The 19,882-nt window shown below is 39.0% G+C and overlaps 1 protein-coding gene across 1 annotated transcript; it reads left to right on the plus strand.

Moving 5' to 3' along the window:
* Nucleotides 1-769: 769 nt before the first annotated feature.
* nelfcd (negative elongation factor complex member C/D) lies at nucleotides 770-17,972 on the plus strand. The gene is made up of 15 exons (XM_083971838.1): nucleotides 770-987; nucleotides 2,367-2,479; nucleotides 3,146-3,255; nucleotides 3,364-3,473; nucleotides 4,186-4,293; nucleotides 5,770-5,922; nucleotides 6,670-6,800; nucleotides 8,188-8,353; nucleotides 9,377-9,511; nucleotides 11,094-11,233; nucleotides 12,517-12,631; nucleotides 13,320-13,415; nucleotides 14,623-14,763; nucleotides 16,639-16,768; nucleotides 17,711-17,972. Exons 1-15 carry the CDS (start codon nucleotides 940-942, stop codon nucleotides 17,743-17,745), a joined length of 1,731 nt encoding a protein of 576 aa, XP_083827964.1. The 5' UTR covers nucleotides 770-939; the 3' UTR covers nucleotides 17,746-17,972.
* The last annotated feature ends 1,910 nt before the right edge of the window (nucleotides 17,973-19,882 follow it).

The following is a 19,882-nucleotide window of genomic DNA, read 5'->3' on the forward strand; positions in this document are numbered from 1 at the left end:
CTTTGACCTTGTTGGTTTATGAGGAATCTACCCCCTTGCAACTGATACATTTACAATCAATCATGGTGTAGAGACAAGATCATTAGGCTACTATGCATATACTACAGAGAGAAATTTGAAACATAATTAAGTAATCAAACATAATTTAGTAAGCAAAACAGACAGTAAAATAGGATGCTCTTGCAGAATTCATACATCACAGTTCATGAGAAATAGATTACTATAGCTTATTCATAAACAAGGAAAAACAATGAAAAGCGAGAATTATTAACTTTGATTCACCAATGAATACCTCATGTAAACAGAAGTAATAGATGTAAAGAAGTTATTCGATGGAAACGTCCAATTTTACCCTGACTTTACTGTTGCACCAGGAAAACACTTTATTGTTGCAATTTATTCATAAGAATACATTTTTTCATGAGAAAATTATATGTTTTTTTAGCAGGTGTGTGGGCCAGACCAAAATAAATGAGACACAGTGGGTCCAGTTCACATCAATGTCATTCTTAAGCCTTTGTATATAATGATTAGTTGGGTAAAATCTATGAAGCATTTTAAATGAAATCTCTTTGACCTTGTTGGTTAAAAAAAACGTAGCCTATTAGGTAGTAGCCAGAACTTTTCCCAATTAATATTTCCAACAAATGTAGACCAGTAGGATAAAGCAGAGGGTGAACTTACAATATCTTATTTTGGCTTGAAGTCCCTCTCCCCAGACTCTAGTTTTGTACGCGTGTTGGTGACGTCGACAGGGGGCGTGGCCTCTCGCCATTTTCGAATGTTGATTTTCCTCCTGTTGTTGTTAGCAGCCTGCTAAGCTACTTAGACAGGTTAGCTTCCTCCTCAAACACACAAACACACACACAGTTCACACAGTTGACTCCACCGAGGTGATAACAGCCAGAGCTCAGTCACCGTCTCCTCTGCCCCGTCACCATGGACGAGGAGTATTACAGCGGCGCGGGAGACTGGGAGGGAAACACGGTGAGCAGCCGAGTTAGCATGATGGGTTAGCTTCTGTTAGCATCGTTAGCTTCAGCTGTTGCTGCTGGTGGTGGTCTGTGGTTTGTTGTTGTTGCTGTTGTGACAGTTGAACAGAAAACGTTCAGTAAAAACACCGACAGAGGTGACGGAGAGGTAGAGAGAGATAAATCCACACTGACGCTCAGATTATCAAAGCTAACAGCAGCTAAACAGCAGCTTAGTGACTGTATGAGCCGGCTACATGCTAACAGGCTACATGCTAACTGATAGCTGATCACTAACAGCTGTTTTCATCTTTATATTAGTAATTTATTGTGATTGCAGTATATCTATATATGGATCGAAACCATAGTCACTTTATTTCATAATCCCCTCTTGGTGTTTTCAACTATGACCTGGCAATTTACTTTGTAATACCTCTCTCGTGCTATCCTTTCATTCATTTATTTTAACCTTATTAGCTAATTACCTTTCTTTCCTAAAATATCTATCTATCTATCTATCTATCTATCTATCTATCTATCTATCTATCTATCTATCTATCTATCTATCTATCTATCTATCTATCATCACATAGTTTTGTTAAAGTAAAGAGTGGGACATCTAATTTGTACATGAGAGATTAGAACAAAATATTGTTTAGCTTCTTATTGGCTTTATCACATTTCCAGTGTCTTGTCTTGTAAAGTCATCTTAGAGTTGTCTCTATTGTAATGAAGGTGTAAGAAAATATTGTTTCATGGTTCTTTGAAGCTCTGTATTGACATTTGATTTGAATAGTTTATATGCTGACAGTGATTTTGTCATGGTCCTTGTTCTGTAAAGAAACATGTTGCACAATAGTGTAGTTGGATTTTTGCATTTCATTTCTTCATGTTTCTCTGATTCCTCCTGTTCAGTCACACTTCTGAGGAATTTACTGATTGAGGCTTAATTCATCTGGTAGTATTTATTTACATTGATGCAGGAGAAAGTTTTCCGAGTCTGAACTATAAAAAAAACTGTATGTTGCATAGTTTTTGCACACAACACTGTGTGTTCTTTACACTTTACTGCTAAAATTTGAGACAGTGCAAGTAACGTTTTCATCTACTTGTGCATGTGCAGTGCAACCAGTTATTTTCTGTTTTGTTTTTTACACTGGTGAGACATGGAAGGGGCGACTCAAAGAATCTGTCATTACAGGTGTCAGTCAGGCCAAGGTGTGTGAGGATCATGAATGAAAATGAAATGTGAATATTTGCTTTGCAAGTTGATTTACCGATTTTTAATATTAAGTTAGTGCTCTAACTAGCCTGGAGCCCTGCTATGAATTCAGTTTTTCTAAAAAGAGACCTTCAGATGAGACTTTTACTGAATCATAATCACGTGTCTTCCAGGAGGAAGGTTATGTTGAAGGAGAAAATGACGGGAAGACCCAGGAAGATTGTCTCCAGAAATTCTCCAGCAGAGATTACATCATGGAGCCGGCGATCTTCAACACCCTCAAAACGTGAGCAGCCTGCGAGTTTGAATTAATGAATGAATAAATGGTTGTTTTAATTCGTATGAATGACAGACACACATAAAACGGATAGAAGCCAAGGCTTATGAGGAACCTACCCCCTTGCAACTGATGAATTTACAATCAATCATGGAGACAAAAAAAATAGGATGCTCATTCATACATTCATACATCACAGTTCATGAGAAATGAGGAATAGCTTACAATAGCTTATTAAAGCAATTTCATAAACAAAGAAAAACAATGCAAAGTGAGAAATTATTAATAACTTAGATTCACCAATGAATATAATAACTTAGAATATCTCATGTAAACAGAATGAATAGATGTAAACAAGTTATTCGATGGAAACGTCCAATTTTACCCTGTTTTACAGATCTGTTGCACCAGGAAAATCACTTTATTGTTGCAATTTTATTCATAAGAATACATTTTTTCATAAGAAAACGATATGTTTTTTGAGCAAATTAAACCTTATTGAGCCATTGGAAATATTGTTTTTCAATTACTTAAATATCTTCAATTTATTAACAGATAAAACAAAGAAAATATATTCAATAAAATAAGATTTCAAGACCCACAGAGGTAAAAAGATCTAATACTTATACTCATATTATAATTGTATGATTGAAACCATCTTTATTTTCCTGACAGGTATTTCCAGGCAGGAGGTTCTCCAGAACACGTCATCCAGCTTCTCTCTGAAAACTACTCTGCTGTGGCTCAGACCGTCAACCTGCTGGCAGAGTGGCTCATCCAGATGGGTGAGGGAGAGACAGACAGATATATACAGTATATATTCATATTTATATATATGAACCTGTTAACATCAGTATTATTATCTTTTATTAATCTGTGATGTGTCCCTTTAGGTGTGGAACCTGCTCAGGTCCAAGAGCGAGTAGAAAACCACCTGAAGAGTCTCCTGATAAAACACTTCGACCCCCAGAAAGCTGATTCTATTTTCACTGTGGAGGGAGAGGTGAGATTTCTGGGAGATGATTTTATTCTAAAAGTTGTCTTTTTTTGTGTCTTACAGTTTTTCTAAATTGCTAAAACACTAAACCCTGTTGTCTGAACCAAACGCTCTGCGCTCTGAACCCATTTAGTGAATTGGTCCTCCTTTTTGTCAGAACCTTGAGCACTTTTCACCTAGTTAGATGTGACTTGCAAACATATTCTCACCCACTCGAACACATTCTGCACTGTGATGCACTTGTGTTGCATAATGGTGAGCGCAGGCAGCAAAAGGGAAACTCGATCAAAGCACAGGGGTCTCAAAGAAACAGTATAAGCCAGTTCAAGCACATCCACATGATGCTGCAGATGAATGATTGTACAGTAGAGACTGTATGCACTTTTGTATTTGTAATATGATTCCTGTTTATATTTTTATTTTTTAAAGACTATTTCTAAAGCTTCATGATCTGCTCATTGTGTTTTCCTTTTTTCTATGTTGTGTGTAATCAGACTGTTCAGTGGTGGTTTTCATTTTGATTGATTGACTCGGGGTCTTTATCTGACAACAATGTCTGGTTTTGTAAATGCAGTTTGAAAACTGGGTTTTGTGTTTACAGTTTAGAGAAAAGGATGGAAGGTTTCAAGAGCTGTGTCTTAGCAATTGAGAAAAACGGTGCCTTGTCAGTGCAGAAATGAAATAAGGATAAAAAACATCCTGCTGTGTTTCCTTTCAGACTCCTGCCTGGCTCGAACAGATGATCGCACACACCACATGGAGGGATCTCTTCTACAAGCTGGCCGAGGCTCATCCAGACTGTCTCATGCTCAACTTCACCGTCAAGGTAGAAAGAAACTACACAACTAGAAACAACAGCAACAACCTGTAGTTTGATAGAAAGCTAGTTACCTGTAGTACCGAAATTCCTGTAGTACTGAAATTCTGTACTTTTTTGGTATCGACCAAATTCCCACCAAAGTACCGAGTATTGATTCACATAATCAATACATTTCGGTACCTGAACGCACCTTCGTCGTGCGTCTGCATGAGCCCCGCACACTCACCCCCCTTCTCTCTCTCTCTCTCTCTCTCTCTCTCTCTCTGAAATGAGACGTGGAGAAGCGGTAGCGCCAGCCCGTCATTTTAAATACGTGAAAAACAGCCGTCCGTCATTTAACGTGAAGAACGGACTGTTGTGACAATCCGTACCGAAGCAGTCCGGTCCCGACTCCCAAGTCCCGCTTCTCATCACAGCGGCGCCATTCAAGTCATCGTCATGTAATGAGCACATCTAAACAAGGATGAAGTCTCCCACTCTCCTCCTCAAAACGTGAAGTCCACATGTTGCAGAGTTTGCACTGCAGTTTCAGTTGTTTTTTTAATTTGACAAAGTTTCACACAGAGCTTTCTGAGGCTGTAGGAGTCTCTCCATGTTTCTCAGTTTCCCACAGTAAAAACTGACATTTTTTCAGACAAGACTATAGTCTCATAAACTTTTTTTTTTCATTGAATGACTATTCCAAGAAGGAGCTGAGCCGAAAGGCAAAGCTCTCGATTTACCGGTCGATCTACGTTCCCACCCTCACCTATGGTCATGAACTCTGGGCCATGGATACAAGCGGCCGAAATGAGTTTCCTCCGCAGGGTGGCGGGGCGCTCCCTTAGAGATAGGGTGAGGAGCTCTGTCACCCGGGAGGAGCTCGGAGTAGAGCCGCTGCTCCTCCACATCGAGAGGAGCCAGCTGAGGTGGCTCGGGCACCTGTATCGATGCCCCCTGGACGCCTCCCTCGTGAGGTGTTCCGGGCATGTCCCACCGGGAGGAGGCCCTGAGGAAGACCCAGGACACGCTGGAGTGACTACGTCACTCGGCTGGCCTGGGAACGCCTTGGGGTCCCCCCGGAAGAGCTGGAGGAAGTGTCCGGGGAGAGGGAAGTCTGGGGATCCCTGCTCCGACTGCTGCCCCCGCGACCCGACTCCGGATAATGCGGCGGACAATGGATGGATGGATGGATGGACTATTCCATTATATGAAAATCATTGCCCATCCCTAAAACATAAAATACTCTTAAAGGCTGAGGAGTTGTGATGTTGTTAAGAGGTAAATATTCAAATTGCAGGAGTTTTTATTTATTTTTTATTTTTTTAATTACCACATGCACAAAAAGTACCGAAAACAGGTACCGATTGGTACCGGTATCGGTTCCCAGGTACCGAGTATCGATACCGTATTGATTCAAATGCAAAAGGTACCCATCCCTAGTTACCTGTCTGGTTGTGTGATGATGAGCAGCCGTTAATCTGTCTCTCTGTTTGTCTTCAGCTCATCTCAGACGCCGGTTACCAGGGCGAGATCACCAGCGTGTCGACGGCGTGCCAGCAGCTGGAGGTTTTCTCCCGGGTGCTGAGGACGTCGCTGGCCGCGCTGCTCGACGGAGGAGAGGAAAACCTGGAGAAGAACCTGCCGGAGTTCGCTGTGAGTCCTTCAGTCTCTAGAAATACAACCTGTTGGTTTTTATGTATTTATTTATTTATTTTGTTTAGAGCTGGTTTGATCCTCCCTCTCAGTGTTTCTTCTTCATCTTTAAAGGAATAGTTCACCAAAAAGTGAAATTCAGTCACCCTCATGCTGATGAATACTCTGGAGTAGTTTTTTATTCCTCAAAGTGCATCTGGAGACCTGGGAGGCCGGTTCATAGTCCAACCAAAACTTTATATGAGAGTAATAGGGCCTGACACAAAAAAACGTCCATAAAACTACACAAAAACCATTTAATATTCCTCCACACTGCTCGTCCACTGCAATCCAAGTGTCCTAAAGGGAGATAGTCCAGAGTTTACTGGAAACAATGTCATGTTTAGGCTGTAAAAATGTCCTAAATGAGGTTGTTTCCAGTAAACTCTGGACTATCTCCCTTTAGGACACTTGGATTGCAGTGGACGAGCAGTGTGGAGGAATATTAAATGGTTTTTGTGTTGTTTTATTGATGTTTTCGGGCCCTATTACTCTCATATTACTCTCATATAAAGTTTTCTTTATACTTACTATGAACCGGCCTCCTGGGTCTCCAGATGCACTTTGAGGAATAAAAAACTACTCCGGAGTATTCATCAGCATGAGGGTGAGTCATTTTTTGGTGAACTATTCCTTTAAGCTGTTGTAACGGTGCTGTGTTTTGTTAGTTGGTCTGTGCTGAGTTGTTTCCTCCTCTCCTCTCCGTAGAAGATGGTGTGTCATGGTGAACACACCTACCTCTTCGCTCAGGCCATGATGTCCATCCTGTCTCAGGAGGAACAGGGAGGTTCAGCCATTCGACGGATCGGACAGGAGGTTCAGAAGTCTGCACACGAGAGGTACAGCTGACTGTAATTATGGTCTGGTCTTAGTAGTTCAATAAATAAGCCACGTTTCCACCGTGGGAGTTCCTGCTAAAGAGGAACTAAGTTGCACAACAAACACAGTAAGGCCAATGAAACATGATCTAAAAGTAGGACATCATTGAAAAAGAGAAGGACATGAATAAATACCACTGAAGACGATGCAGCAGGACCAAGTCTGACCCTAACAATGTTTGTTGAAATATCTGACCGGCGCTGCAGGAATGAAAGACTTTCTCAGTCGCTCAGTGGAGCAGCGAGGCGAATGAGCTTCCAGTATAGACGCTTTTTTTTTTAAATGCTGAGTTTTCGATTGTCTGTCCAATCCGTCGTCCTGGGTGAGGGATCCCTCCTCTGTTGCTCACCCTGAGGTTTCTCCGATTTTTCCCTGTTAAAAGGGTTTTCCATGGAGTTTTTCCTCAGTCAATGTGAGGGTCTAAGGACAGAGGATGTTGTTACGATGCCATGTGAAGCCCTTTGAGACAAACTGTTTGTAAAAACGGGCTATACAAATAAAATTGCCTTGCCTTGACACTTTTTTAAAATAACGCTGGGTTTTTAAAAATGCTGCTTATTTTGACGCTTTCTCTTGGCGTCACATCCTGCTCTGATTACACCCAATCAGCTCAGAGGAAACCTTCAGCCCCACATGGGAGTTTTTTTGGGCCGTTCTGAGTCGAATCGGCTCAAAAAAGTCAAACATGTTTGAATTGCTGCAACTTGAAGTCGGACGGCGTCTGTTTACCTCACGCACAGATTTGACTCTGTATCCCGGCCGTCACACACTCACAGATTTTTGCGCCAACTTGACAACTGAACCCAACTAGTGCCGACTGGTGCAGACTAGACCCGACTGTGAATCGTGGGTAGAATCGGGCTAAAAAAACTGCGTAGTGTGTCTCCAGCTTTAGTTGCACCATCAACTGTAAAAACCGACACACTAGTTGTGCTTCTATCAGCTATTTAGATGCGCATCTAGATGTATCGCATCGGAAAATGATGATGGAAACGCCGTAATTCGAATTAAAATCCCCTGATTCGCACAAACTGAAATACGCTCGCTATGGCCGGGTTTTGGTTGATTCGAATGGGATGGAAACAGCTGTATGCGAATTAAGTGTGACGTAGCGCACTTTCACCCCATCTGCTCGCGTGTTTGCTGATCACTCACAAGGGGGGTGCAAAGTCCGTAGATGGAAACACAGGATTCGAATTTCTTTTAATGCGCATTTCCCATTAATTTGAATCACTTTGGATGGAAACATGGCTACTGGCTGTGTTGTGTGTATGTGTGTTCATAACAAACACTAAATGTGAATGTTGATGTACCTGACTGTTGTTGTTGTGTTGTTGTGTGTCTCAGAGGTCACGATGCCAGTCAGATCACGCTGGCGTTGGGGACGGCGGCGGCGTATCCTCGGGCCTGTCAGGCGCTGGGAGCCATGTTGTCTAAAGGAGCTCTGAACCCGGCCGACATCACGGTTCTGTTCAAGATGTTCAGCAGCATGGACCCCCCCCCGGTGGAGCTGGTGAGGACCACCGTCCATCCGTCTTCATGTCTTCATGTGTTCATGTCTTCATGTCTTCATGTGTTCATGTCTTCATGTCTTCATGTCTTCATGTCTTCATGTGTTCATGTGTTCATCGTAGTGGTGCTGCATCTTCACTGGCCTTAGATCACGATTCACCGAGTCTACGATTCGCTTCTGTTTGATTACAGCAGCGGTTCTCAAACTTTTTTACATCAAGGACCCGAGATTGACACAAATTAGACCACAGACCCCCATTGGACAACATTTTGAAGCAAACACTAGAAATACTCAAATATCTGTTTATATATACTTTTTTTTGTCAATGTACATTCAAATTAGGGCCAATGGTGTGAGTTTTTGGAAATATTGTAGAGACATTTCTGAGGGAAAAAAGTGGTAAGATTTCTCAAAAAAAAAAGAAAAAGGTAAAAAAAAATCTCGAAAAAAGTGGTAAGATTTTTCAAAAACTATTCTAGTAAAACAAATGGAAAAATTTCTCAAAAAAAAAAAAAGAAATTCTAGAAAAAGTGTTAAAATTTCAAGAAAATGTTCCCCCTTGAATCCTCTCAAGGACCCCTACAATCACATCACATCCTCAATTTTCTATGTTGCTTTTTCATTAATTAACATGAATCATCAAATAAATTTGATATCTTTTAATATTTACATAAAATAAAATAGATATTATATAATTTAAATGCATATCCACAAGACAGCAGCTTCCTTGGAGTCTGAACACACAAAGAAAAAGAAAAGGCCGATTAAAAAAAAAAGCCTGCTTGATTACTTTACTGCACATGTTAATTTCTCAAAAACAAAACATAAATCAATGTCTGTATGTGTGAACTACATCATCAAACTTGAATGAATTATTTGAAATTAAAAATCGATCATGTGACAAAACGGCATCGATTCAGAATTGTCCCATTAAGAATCTCGATGTATCTTTAAAATGCTTATTTTCAGCGTTTTAAAACGTTAACGTGCTGATGACCGAGATGTTTCTCTCCCTCTCCTCAGATCAGAGTTCCTGCTTTTCTGGACCTGTTCATGCAGTCGCTGTTTAAACCCGGATCAAAGATCAACCAGGACCACAAACACAAATACATCCACATCCTGGCCTACGCCGCCAGCGTGGTGGAGACGTGGAAGAAGGTGCAGACACAGTTCTACATCTGAATCTGCTCAGAAGTCATTAAAGGGATAGTTCGTCCAAAATTGAAATTGCACTCATTATCTCCTCCCCCTCATGTGGACTAAGGGCTGGGAGAAGTTTCAGAGTCCTCCGTGGCTTCTCTGAGTTACAGGGGGTCTCGGCGTAGCAGTGCATGTCCATATAACGGTTGCAAATGGATACCAACTGTCTTCGTAACAAAAAGACACACCAAAAAACATCCAAATACCTCCATGCTGCTCGTATGTAATGTCTGTTTTTTATTGAAGCCCCGAAATGCGAAATTGCTCCGAAAAAAAATTAAATAAGTCTATATTTCAAGCTTGTTTTGTAGCGGAAGCTTCTCGAAGCTCCTCTTCCCAGTCCGTCCAACGAACCAACGAATAAACAAGCTTGAAATATAGACTTATTTAATTTTTTTCGGAGCAATTTTGCATTTCGGGGCTTCAATACAAGACGGACATTACATACGAGCAGCATGGAGGTATTTGGATGTTTTTTGATGTGTCTTTTTGTTACGAAGACAGTTGGTATCCATTTGCAACCGTTATATGGACATGCACTGCTACGCCTAGACCCCCTGTAACTCAGAGAAGCCACAGAGGACTCTGAAACTTCTCCCAGCTCTTAGTCCACATGAGGGGGAGGAGATAATGAGTGAAATTTGAATTTTGGGTGAACTATCCCTTTAAGAAACATGGATCTGATATCCGGTGCTTTCAAGGTCCGAGACCAAATACTGCACTGTGTATTCACTCTGTCACCAGGTTTTTACTATATTCTCTCTCTAGTTCTGGTGTGTCAGAAATTAAGATGCACTGTGAAGCAGCCCGGAAAATTCAGAAAATTACCGAAAATGGCGTACACCCAAAATATTTACACCCTTTTCAGATCTATCAAAATTGTCCGCAATTTCCATTGATAAATCACCCCTGACCCCAGAGAAGTGCGGACGTGAAGAATCATTACACAGACAAGTTTGAAGCAGCATTTGTCGGTGCAAGCTATTTTTAGAACGGCGGAGCAGAGCCGTGAGCTGCTCAGAGCTACGCTACGGAGGCTCATTATGGGATTTCTTGGTTTCCCTCATCAAACTCATCAAATACACAATCCAACAACTCCACAACGCTCTGGTGGACAAGTTGTGACCTGCACATTCACCACGCTATGAGATAATAACACAACGTTACCACACAGAGTTGTTTTAGAGGGAAATACAGAGACTGATGATGAAAAACTGTCCCTGAAGGCAACGTGCATCAGTGGTTTTGCATGAATTTCCCTCTAAAACAACTCTGTCTGGTAACGTTGTGTTATTATCTCATAGCGTGGTGAATGTGCAGGTCACAACTTGTCCACCAGAGCGTTGTGGAGTTGTTGGATTGTGTATTTGATGAGTTTGATGAGGGAAACCAAAAAATCCCATGAGCCTCCGTAGCGTAGCTCTGAGCAGCTCGCGGCTCTGCTCCGCTGTTCTAAAAATAGCTTGCACCGACAATTAAAGGTAACGAACCAAAACAAGTGACATCTTCTTCTCCTCTTCTCCTCTTCCTTCCGTCCCAGAACAAGCGAGTGAACATCAACAAGGACGAGCTGAAGTCGACCTCCAAGGCCATCGAGACGGTTCACAACCTCTGCTGCAACGAGAACAAAGGAGCCACGGAGCTGGTGGCCGAGCTGGGGACGTTGTACCAGTGCATCCGGTGAGTGGACGAGTGGACAAAACTAAACTAACAGCTGAAGGAGGGAGATGAGGGACAGAGGTTGGTCTGAGAGGAAACTGGTGAGAAAGAGACAAAATCAAACAAACACAGGTTCAGTTTTAACATTTCAGACACTACAGGTGAATAGGGTAAAAATTTAAACCAACAGATATCACCATGAAACTTCACATGTTCATCACTCACATTAAGACAAATATTTTTTGTATTACACGTTTTGTCAAATTTTATGTTTAAATATGTAAATGAGGCAATATCTAATTACATATGCACTAATTTGCATATGTTTCCAGAACTGAAATCTGATCAATGGATAAAGCTACTTTCAAATTCTTGTTTTATTTTGTTGACACATTACAGTAAGAAGTTTTTACAGAGGGGATTTTGGATATCTCTTTTCATCACTTTGTAAATGAGAAAATACGTCACCAGCCCTAAAAAAATCTAATTCCGTCATGTTTTTAGGAATAAAATGTTGCATAAATCAGGCTGTGAATGATATATCAACAATCCCCTCTGTAAAAACCTTCAGAATATAGAAAGGGATCAAACTGGAAGGTTTGGTGTCTGTAAGTGCTGCTGAAGTGGAGATTTCTAGCTCAGAGTCTGAGAAAACGGCCTTTAAAGACTTGTACTGTAAAATTACATACGGATTGTTATTGTTAATCGTACTTTTACAATTTTGTTGCTGATATGAAGGAAATGATGACTTTTTGGAGTCTACATAAATGTTGAGGAGAGAGAGAACATTACAATGATACCTGACATGACATGGGTCAGACTAACTTCTGGTGAATTTAGGAGAAATCTACGGACGAAAGAGACAAAATGAATGAATGAATGAATCAATGACTTTATTTGTCCCCAAGGGGGCGATTCATTTTGCAACAGGAGGAGCACACAAAGCAAAATCTACAGAACACATGACATAATTTCCCTGCTAGGGATGAATAAAGTATTCTCTATCAATCTATAATAAATTACAATAAATTACAGATCGCAATACAGACCCAAGCTATAGTTACAGTAGAGGGAAGGCTATTTCACCTTAACTACCTAAGTAAAATAAAAACCTTAATGTGGCTTTTCTACCATTTCTTTCCCCTATTCTGAAAGAAGACATGATTAGGAAGAAAAATAACCCAAACAGTGTTTTTACCTGTAGTGTCTCACCTTAAAGAAGTAACTCCAGTATTGATAGACTTTTATTTTGAAAAGAAACTTTCCATTGACCTCTGACTGTGTGTGTGTGTGTGTGTGTGCAGGTTCCCAGTCGTTGCTATGGGCGTCCTGAAGTGGGTGGACTGGACCGTGTCTGAGCCGCGCTACTTTCAGCTGCAGACCGACCACACGCCGGTTCACTTAGCTCTGCTGGACGAGGTAAGATTGATAATAATAATAATAATACTACTGTATATTACTGTTTGTACTGATGTTAATAATACTTATAATACTTTATTTGTTAATTCTCAGCTCAGCGTCTTTTATACTTGAAGCAACAACAACAAATAAATACAGTCGGATCAAATACATTGAACAGAATACAAACAATAGTCAAAATTGAAAGAGAACATTTTATAAACTAGAATTAAAAACAAGCAGGTTCACATTGAAACAAACAGGTGTCATGTTTCTACAGATTCACAGTTCTTCTTTTTTTAAATTTCACTTCAGTACTTTGGACCATAGACTGTATATAGGTGTGGACAATACGACGTGAGAAAATCTGAGATATTTTTACTTTAACAATAGAAACTGACATATTAAGAGAGTACAAAAGACAAAAAATGAAAGAAAAAGACAATCTGACAGACAATAAAATAAAATAAATAAAACTAAAATTTGAATTGAAAAAAAAAATCACATTTAGGGGAGAGAAGAGTGTTATTAACCTGACGCTGTGGAGCATGTTACTATGATTATTCTAAGGATGGTTTGATGTGAAGAAAAGGTCTCCATATAATAATGTATTGTAGTTGCTTGTTGAACCTTTCACAGAGAGATTGACAGGTTTGATTTATTTATATTTTAACGCAGCGTCTCTCTTGTCTCTTGTCTCCGTCCTCAGATCTGCACGTGTCACCAGCTGCTTCATCCTCAGGTTCTGCAGCTGCTCATCAAACTGTTTGAGACGGAGCATTCACAGCTGGACGTCATGGAGCAGGTGTGTGTCCACGTCCGTCCGCCTTAAACCACCAACACTCAACACTTCCCTTTTCTTTCTTTTTTTTTGATACTTTTTCATTTAGTATTTTCAATTTAGAGGAATAAGTTCACCAAAAAATGATATTCACATACACATTTGTTTCAACTCGGTCCTTAATGCCATTTGATATTTGAAATTAAATTTCCTTCTGTAACTCCATATGTTCACATGAAATTTGAAAAAAGTGAATTATTGCCTTAAAGGAATAGTTAACCAAAAAATGAAATTCATTATTGACTCATCATTATTGACTCACCCTCATGCTGATGAATACTCCGGAGTAGTTTTTTATTCCTCAAAGTGCATCTGGAGACCCGGGAGGCCGGTTCGTAGTCCAACGAAAACTTTATATGAGAGTAATAGCGCCCGACACAAAAACCTCCATAAAACTACACAAAAACCATTTAATATTCCTCCACACTGCTCGTCCACTGCAATCCAAGTGTCCTGAAGGGAAATAGTGTATGCATCGCGTAAATCGCATGAATGGGAGAGCGCAGGACTGTTTAGGCCGTAAAAATGTCCTAAATGATGTTGTTTCCAGTAAACTCTGGACTATCTCCCTTCAGGACACTTGGATTGCAGTGGACGAGCAGTGCGGAGGAATATTAAATGGTTTTTGTGTAGTTTTATGGACGTTTTTGTGTTGGGCCCAATTACTCTCATATAAGGTTTTGGTTGGACTAGGAACCGGCCTCCCGGGTCTCCAGAAGCACTTTGAGGAATAAAAAACTACTACTGAATTTCATTTTTTGGTGAACTATTCATTTAAGGCTTGGACTCAGTTTTATATCAGCACTTTGGTTTTTTTGGGTTTTTTTGGGTTTTTTTTTTACAAGCCATCAACAGTTTTTTACATAGATACCAGTCTTTAGTAGGACTGCAACTAACGATTATTTTCATTATCAATTAATCTGTCGATTATTTAGACGATTAATCGATTAGTTGTTTGGTCAATAAAATGTTGAAAAATGTAAGTCAGTGTTTCCCAAACCACAAGATGACGTCCTCAAACGTCTTGTTTTGTCCACAAACCAAAGAGAGACTCAGTTTATTGTCGTAAAAGTGAATATTTCTGGTTTCTTTGTTCTTTTAAGAAGCTGAAATCAGAGAATTTAGACTTTTTATAACAATTAACGATTTTAACGACACGATTAATTTACAGCTGGAGCTGAAGAAGACGCTGCTGGACCGGATGGTTCACCTGCTGAGTCGAGGCTACGTGCTGCCGGTCGTCGGCTACATCAGGAAGTGTCTGGAGAAACTCAACACCGACATCTCCCTCATCAGATACTTCGTCACCGAGGTAACGGCAGCGTCCGGTCGGATCAGAACCAGAGAGAGAGAGGAAAAAGAGGAACAAGCTCACAGAAAGAGAAGAGTCAAACTGAGATTCACACGTTTAAAGGGATAGTAGCATTTTTTTAAAGTGCTCCATTGTTCACTATAATATAATTTTTTCCAGCCCTTCAAAGTGCAGGAAAAACACAGTTTTTATTTGGACCTAACCAACTCACGTATCCCTCCGCCCAGGGTTAGCACCCGCCGATCAGCCGTTGGTTCGGTCCAAATAAAAACTGTGTTTTTCCTGCACTTTGAAGGGCTGGAAAAAATTATATTATAGCGAACAATGGAGCTGTTTTTTTTTTTCAGGTAAAACCTCTTTTAGGTTGTGAAAATAGGCCGTTTCTTTGGGTCTGTTCACAACAATGTATGTTGTAAATCTCTGGGCAGGGCTATGGGCTGAGAGAGTCTTCTACTGCAATTAAAGTACTTAGGGACTATTTGTAGATCATACAACCCCACTTTAAAAAAATGCTACTATCCCTTTAAAGCCTTAAAACGGTTCTGAGATAAAGTTTTTTGTGTGTTTAATTATGTTTGACAAGAGTTGAAAACCTTTGATAAGAATCGGCACCAACTGATGTTGATGTAGTGATGAGCTTTTTTGAATTTGGTTTATTTTATTTATTCATGTTTCTGGTGAGAGAGGAGCTTTAAAGTGTTAACGGCTGAACATGTAAAAGATCACTCAGCCTGAATCCAGGATGTTTTATCTAACGTTGAGGTTTCCTGGTGAATCTCATGCAGTTGTTGGTATTTTAATTAATCATTTAATCATCCATCAAGATATAGTATATGAGAAACAGTTGTGATCTCTGTGTTGACAGGTCGGCATTCGTCAATAATTTGAATTTGAAAACAGTTTTCCTGCTGCTTTTACATATTTGCTCAAGAAAACACTGATCATATATCATCATATATACACTACAGTACTCACAAAAGTTAGGGACCATTGCATCCTTCTACTTAAAAGGCCTCATGATAGAGTATCACTGTAGCATCAACTTTTTACACGGAGATTCTTGTCAAATATCCCTAACTTTTTGTGAGTAGTGTATGTACGGTAAGATACAGGTGCATCTCAATGAATGAGAATATCATGGAAAAGCTTATTTATGTCAGTAATTTCAATTCAAAAAGTGAAACTAACACATTATATCGATCCATTACACACAGAATTAAACATTTCATGTCTATTTATTTAATTTATTTTAATTGTGATGATTATGGCTTCACATTTAATGAAGACCAATTTTTAATATGGAAACGTCGTCCTTCTGAAAAGTCTGTCCATCTTTATGAACTCAATACTTGGTTGGGGTTATTTGACTTGAACGACTTGAAATAGACTTTTCCATGATATTCTAGTTTATTGAAGTGCATTTGTTTATATAGATAGATAGATAGATAGATAGATAGATAGATAGATAGATAGATAGATAGATAGATAGATAGATAGATAGATAGATAGATAGATAGATAGATAGATAGATAGATAGATAGATATACTTTATTGATCCCAAGCTGGGAAATTACAGTGCAGCAGCAGCACACACAGACACACAGTGATGATAACAACATATAGTATAAGAATATAAAGAACAAACTATACATAATAAAATAGCAATAGCAAATAGAATCAAATGTGATGTACAAAAGTATGTACAATAACAAATTGGCAGCGTTGATTTTAGTGCAAAGTAGAAAATGTGCAATGTATGTAACTGTGTGTAGAAAAATATCTATATCTATCTCTATATTAAAACCTGAATGTGGAGCCACCGGTAGAAGAACAGACTCAACATCCCTGAGCTGCTGTTGTGTCTCGTCTCTGCAGGTTCTGGACGTCATCGCTCCTCCCTACACGTCGGACTTCGTCCAGCTCTTCCTGCCGATCCTGGAGAACGACAGCATCGCCGGAACGATCCGCACCGAGGGAGAACACGACACCGTGGCCGAGTTCATCGGTGAGATGAGATGAGATGAGATTAGATTAGATTAGATTAGATTAGATTAGATTAGGTATCCAGAAGTATTGGAATTCTGGGTAAAACTAGAGTAGATGTTTTAGATCAGAAGTCACTTCAAATGCTGCACTATGCACTCATTGATCCGTACTTATTTTACTGTGTTGAGGTGAAAAGGGGAAACGCATATAAAAGCACTTCACAAAAGATTTGCATTTTACAAAAAAGAGTCATAAGGATGGTTCATCATGCTGGGTACCTTGATCATACAAATCCCTTGTTTTTAAAATCGGGTTTTTTAAGATTTGAGGACCTAGTCAAATTCAAAACAGGTCAGATTTTGTTTAAAGCCTGGAATAGGCTGCTACCAATAAACATCCAAAAAATGTTTATGGTCAGAGAAAGCATATAATATGATTTAAGAGGGAACTGTAACTTTAAACAATCTACCATCCATTCTACCCTGAAAAGTTTTAGCATCTATTTTTGTGGTGTAAAAATGTGGAATAGGCTAGATTAGATGAGGATATAAAAATGTGCAACAACTTAAAACAATTTAAAAGTAAGTACAAACATACACTCTTGGTTAGCTATAAAGAACTGGACAGCTCATTTTACTCTTTTTATTTATATTTATAATCATGGCCTTATTTCATATTAAAGCAATATGTTTTTAATCTTCTAAATTGTATGGAACTACAGATGTATGACATGAATCACAATGTAAGGGGGGGGGGGCTGAACTTGATAAGCTTGAGACAAATAAAAATCAAATCAAATTATCATATACAAGCTTAAAATACTGTAACTAATCACTTCAACATCGAAGCTGTGCAGGTTCACAAACAGAAGCAGGAAGTGGTTTTCAACACGACTCTTCACTTCCTCCTCTGTCTGAATCAATAACAACTTGTTTTGTTTTGTCTCGGTTTTGTTTTTCAGCTCATTGTAAATCAAACTTCATCATGATCAACTGATGAGGAAACAGAGACTGAAAGAAAACTTTATCGTTGTGGATTTTTACCGAGACGGAGGATCTGATCTGAGATCTGGACGGAAAGGAGACGATGAGTTGAACTTTTCACTTTGTCCGAGTGAAGGAGGAAAAGTTGAGCTGGTTGGACGACGAAGAGGAGGAGAAGAAAAAGAAGCAAAATATTTTTCTTTTTCACCTTGTACATTTGATTTTCTATTTTTATGTTGGATGTTTTAAAATAAAAAAAAACTGAATATGTGGTGGGTTGTTTGGGATTTTTCTTTAATTTATGCCGTCGTGGTTGTAAAATGTCAATTTGTTGACACATAAACTCAAAAAATACTAAAAGTCAAGACAGCGTCAGTTTCTATAGGTGTCTTATGTACGGTGGCCTTTAAGGGTCAATTCACAATGAGCTCAACTCAACAGAGTTTCTGGGGACACAAAACACTGACGGACCAGGTTTAAAACTAGTACATATGATTAGTATGTTATAGTATTATTATTTTAATTTATTCTTATTCTATTTTTATTTTATTCTGCTTTTTTAGTAATATTTTATTTATCTACAGGGTTCCTACGCAAGTATGGAAAGTATGGAAAAGTATGAAATTTGATTTGATACATTTTAAAACAGAAACTATTGTCCTACGCTAGTATGGGAAGTATGGAAAAGTATGAAATTTGATACATTTCCAGGTCTGGAAATTTATGGAAAATGGAAACTATTGTCTGGAAATATATTTATCATCTGGTTTTGGTCTTATCTGAAGTTATTTGGGCTAATTATTTTGTACTATTGTACCTAGCTAAAATCTCCTGGAAATGATTTGGTTACATAATGGCATACACATTCAGAATAATGAAAACATGCTTTTTTATATTATGCACATCTATTTACTCAAATGTCACAAATTATTTGAATTTTTTTTACCGAGAAGTCTGGAAATTAGGGTCTGGAAAAAGTATGGAATTTGGACATTTCAAATGTGTAGGAACCCTGTATCTATATCTCACTTTGTGTTGATTTTCTTAAAATTCATGAGGTTGTAACAAAGAAAAAATCCAGATTTTTGATCAAGTAAATCTGAATCTGAATTATAATAAACCAAACAAACTTGACTTATTTTTGAAAAAGCCGTGAACTAGTCCGTCACTTTTATTTTATGTCCCCAGAAACGCGTCTGTTGTGTTGTGTGAATTTCTGCAGCGCGTTGATGAGCCTTCAGGGCCACCGTACCTCCTGCAGCTCGACGACAGCATCAATAAACCATAAAAGCAGAGAATTAAATAACAGTTAACTGATTGATCATCGAGGTGTCGGATCAGATGATTTAAATAATAAAAAAACCAAACTGAAACTTGAGCGTCAGATGTTTCCTGAACAGAAAATGTCAGTTACAAGAACTTGTTATGACAGGGTTCTTACGGATCCTTAAAAAGTCTTAAAAGGCATTGAATTCATTAATCTAAAAACAAGGCCTTAATTGGCATTAAAATGTCTAAATCAATTTTTCAAAAGTCTTAAAAATGTTAACACATGGTAAGTGGTATTTTATGATTGTAATTAGTCTCAAATCTCAAAATAATTGGTAACATTCCGACATAGAGAAGTTAGTGGCGGCCGTCAACGCTAAATGTCTCACCGCCTCCAGCTACCGAGTCAGTGTTTTGTTTTTTTTCCGGACTTTTTATGCATTTATTTTGAAAGGACAGCTGGAAAGAGACACAATCCAATGTTCATGTAGCAGTCACTTTACCTTGGATCACATAGGAAAGTGGGTAAAATTGTCCCTAACCCTATGTAATTGATGTGGTGTTTTTTTTTTCTTTTTTCTGCATTTGTGTTTATTATGAAGTCGGTCTTAAATTTAATTTCAAGTGGCTTTAAAAAAGTCTTAAAAAGTCTTAAATTTAACTTGGCTTAAAGCAGAAGTAGGCGGAATATTTGTGTTAATATAAGTCTTAAATAGTTATATCTTCCGACAGCAATCACTTCTATAGAGTGTTTGGTCTGAAACACGGGTCTGTCAGTCACTCTGCTCTGCTCTGAGCCGAGGAGAAAACTTTCCTTGTATCCTACAACCTTTATCCAATGAGGAGAGAGAACGGCATAAAGGGGCGGTCCTCTCTGTGTG

Source organism: Trachurus trachurus (genome assembly GCF_905171665.1).
Source record: "Trachurus trachurus genome assembly, chromosome: 5".
Lineage (NCBI taxonomy): Eukaryota > Metazoa > Chordata > Actinopteri > Carangiformes > Carangidae > Trachurus > Trachurus trachurus.

Excerpts from the sequence above, each read along its gene's own strand:
- nelfcd (XM_083971838.1), top strand. The coding sequence starts at position 940 with ATGGACGAGGAGTATTACAGCGGCGCGGGAGACTGGGAGGGAAACACG. Across the intron at positions 6,801-8,187 it reads CAGAAGTCTGCACACGAGAG|AGGTCACGATGCCAGTCAGA; the intron begins GTACAGCTGACT and ends TGTGTGTCTCAG. Across the intron at positions 14,764-16,638 it reads TCAGATACTTCGTCACCGAG|GTTCTGGACGTCATCGCTCC; the intron begins GTAACGGCAGCG and ends TCGTCTCTGCAG.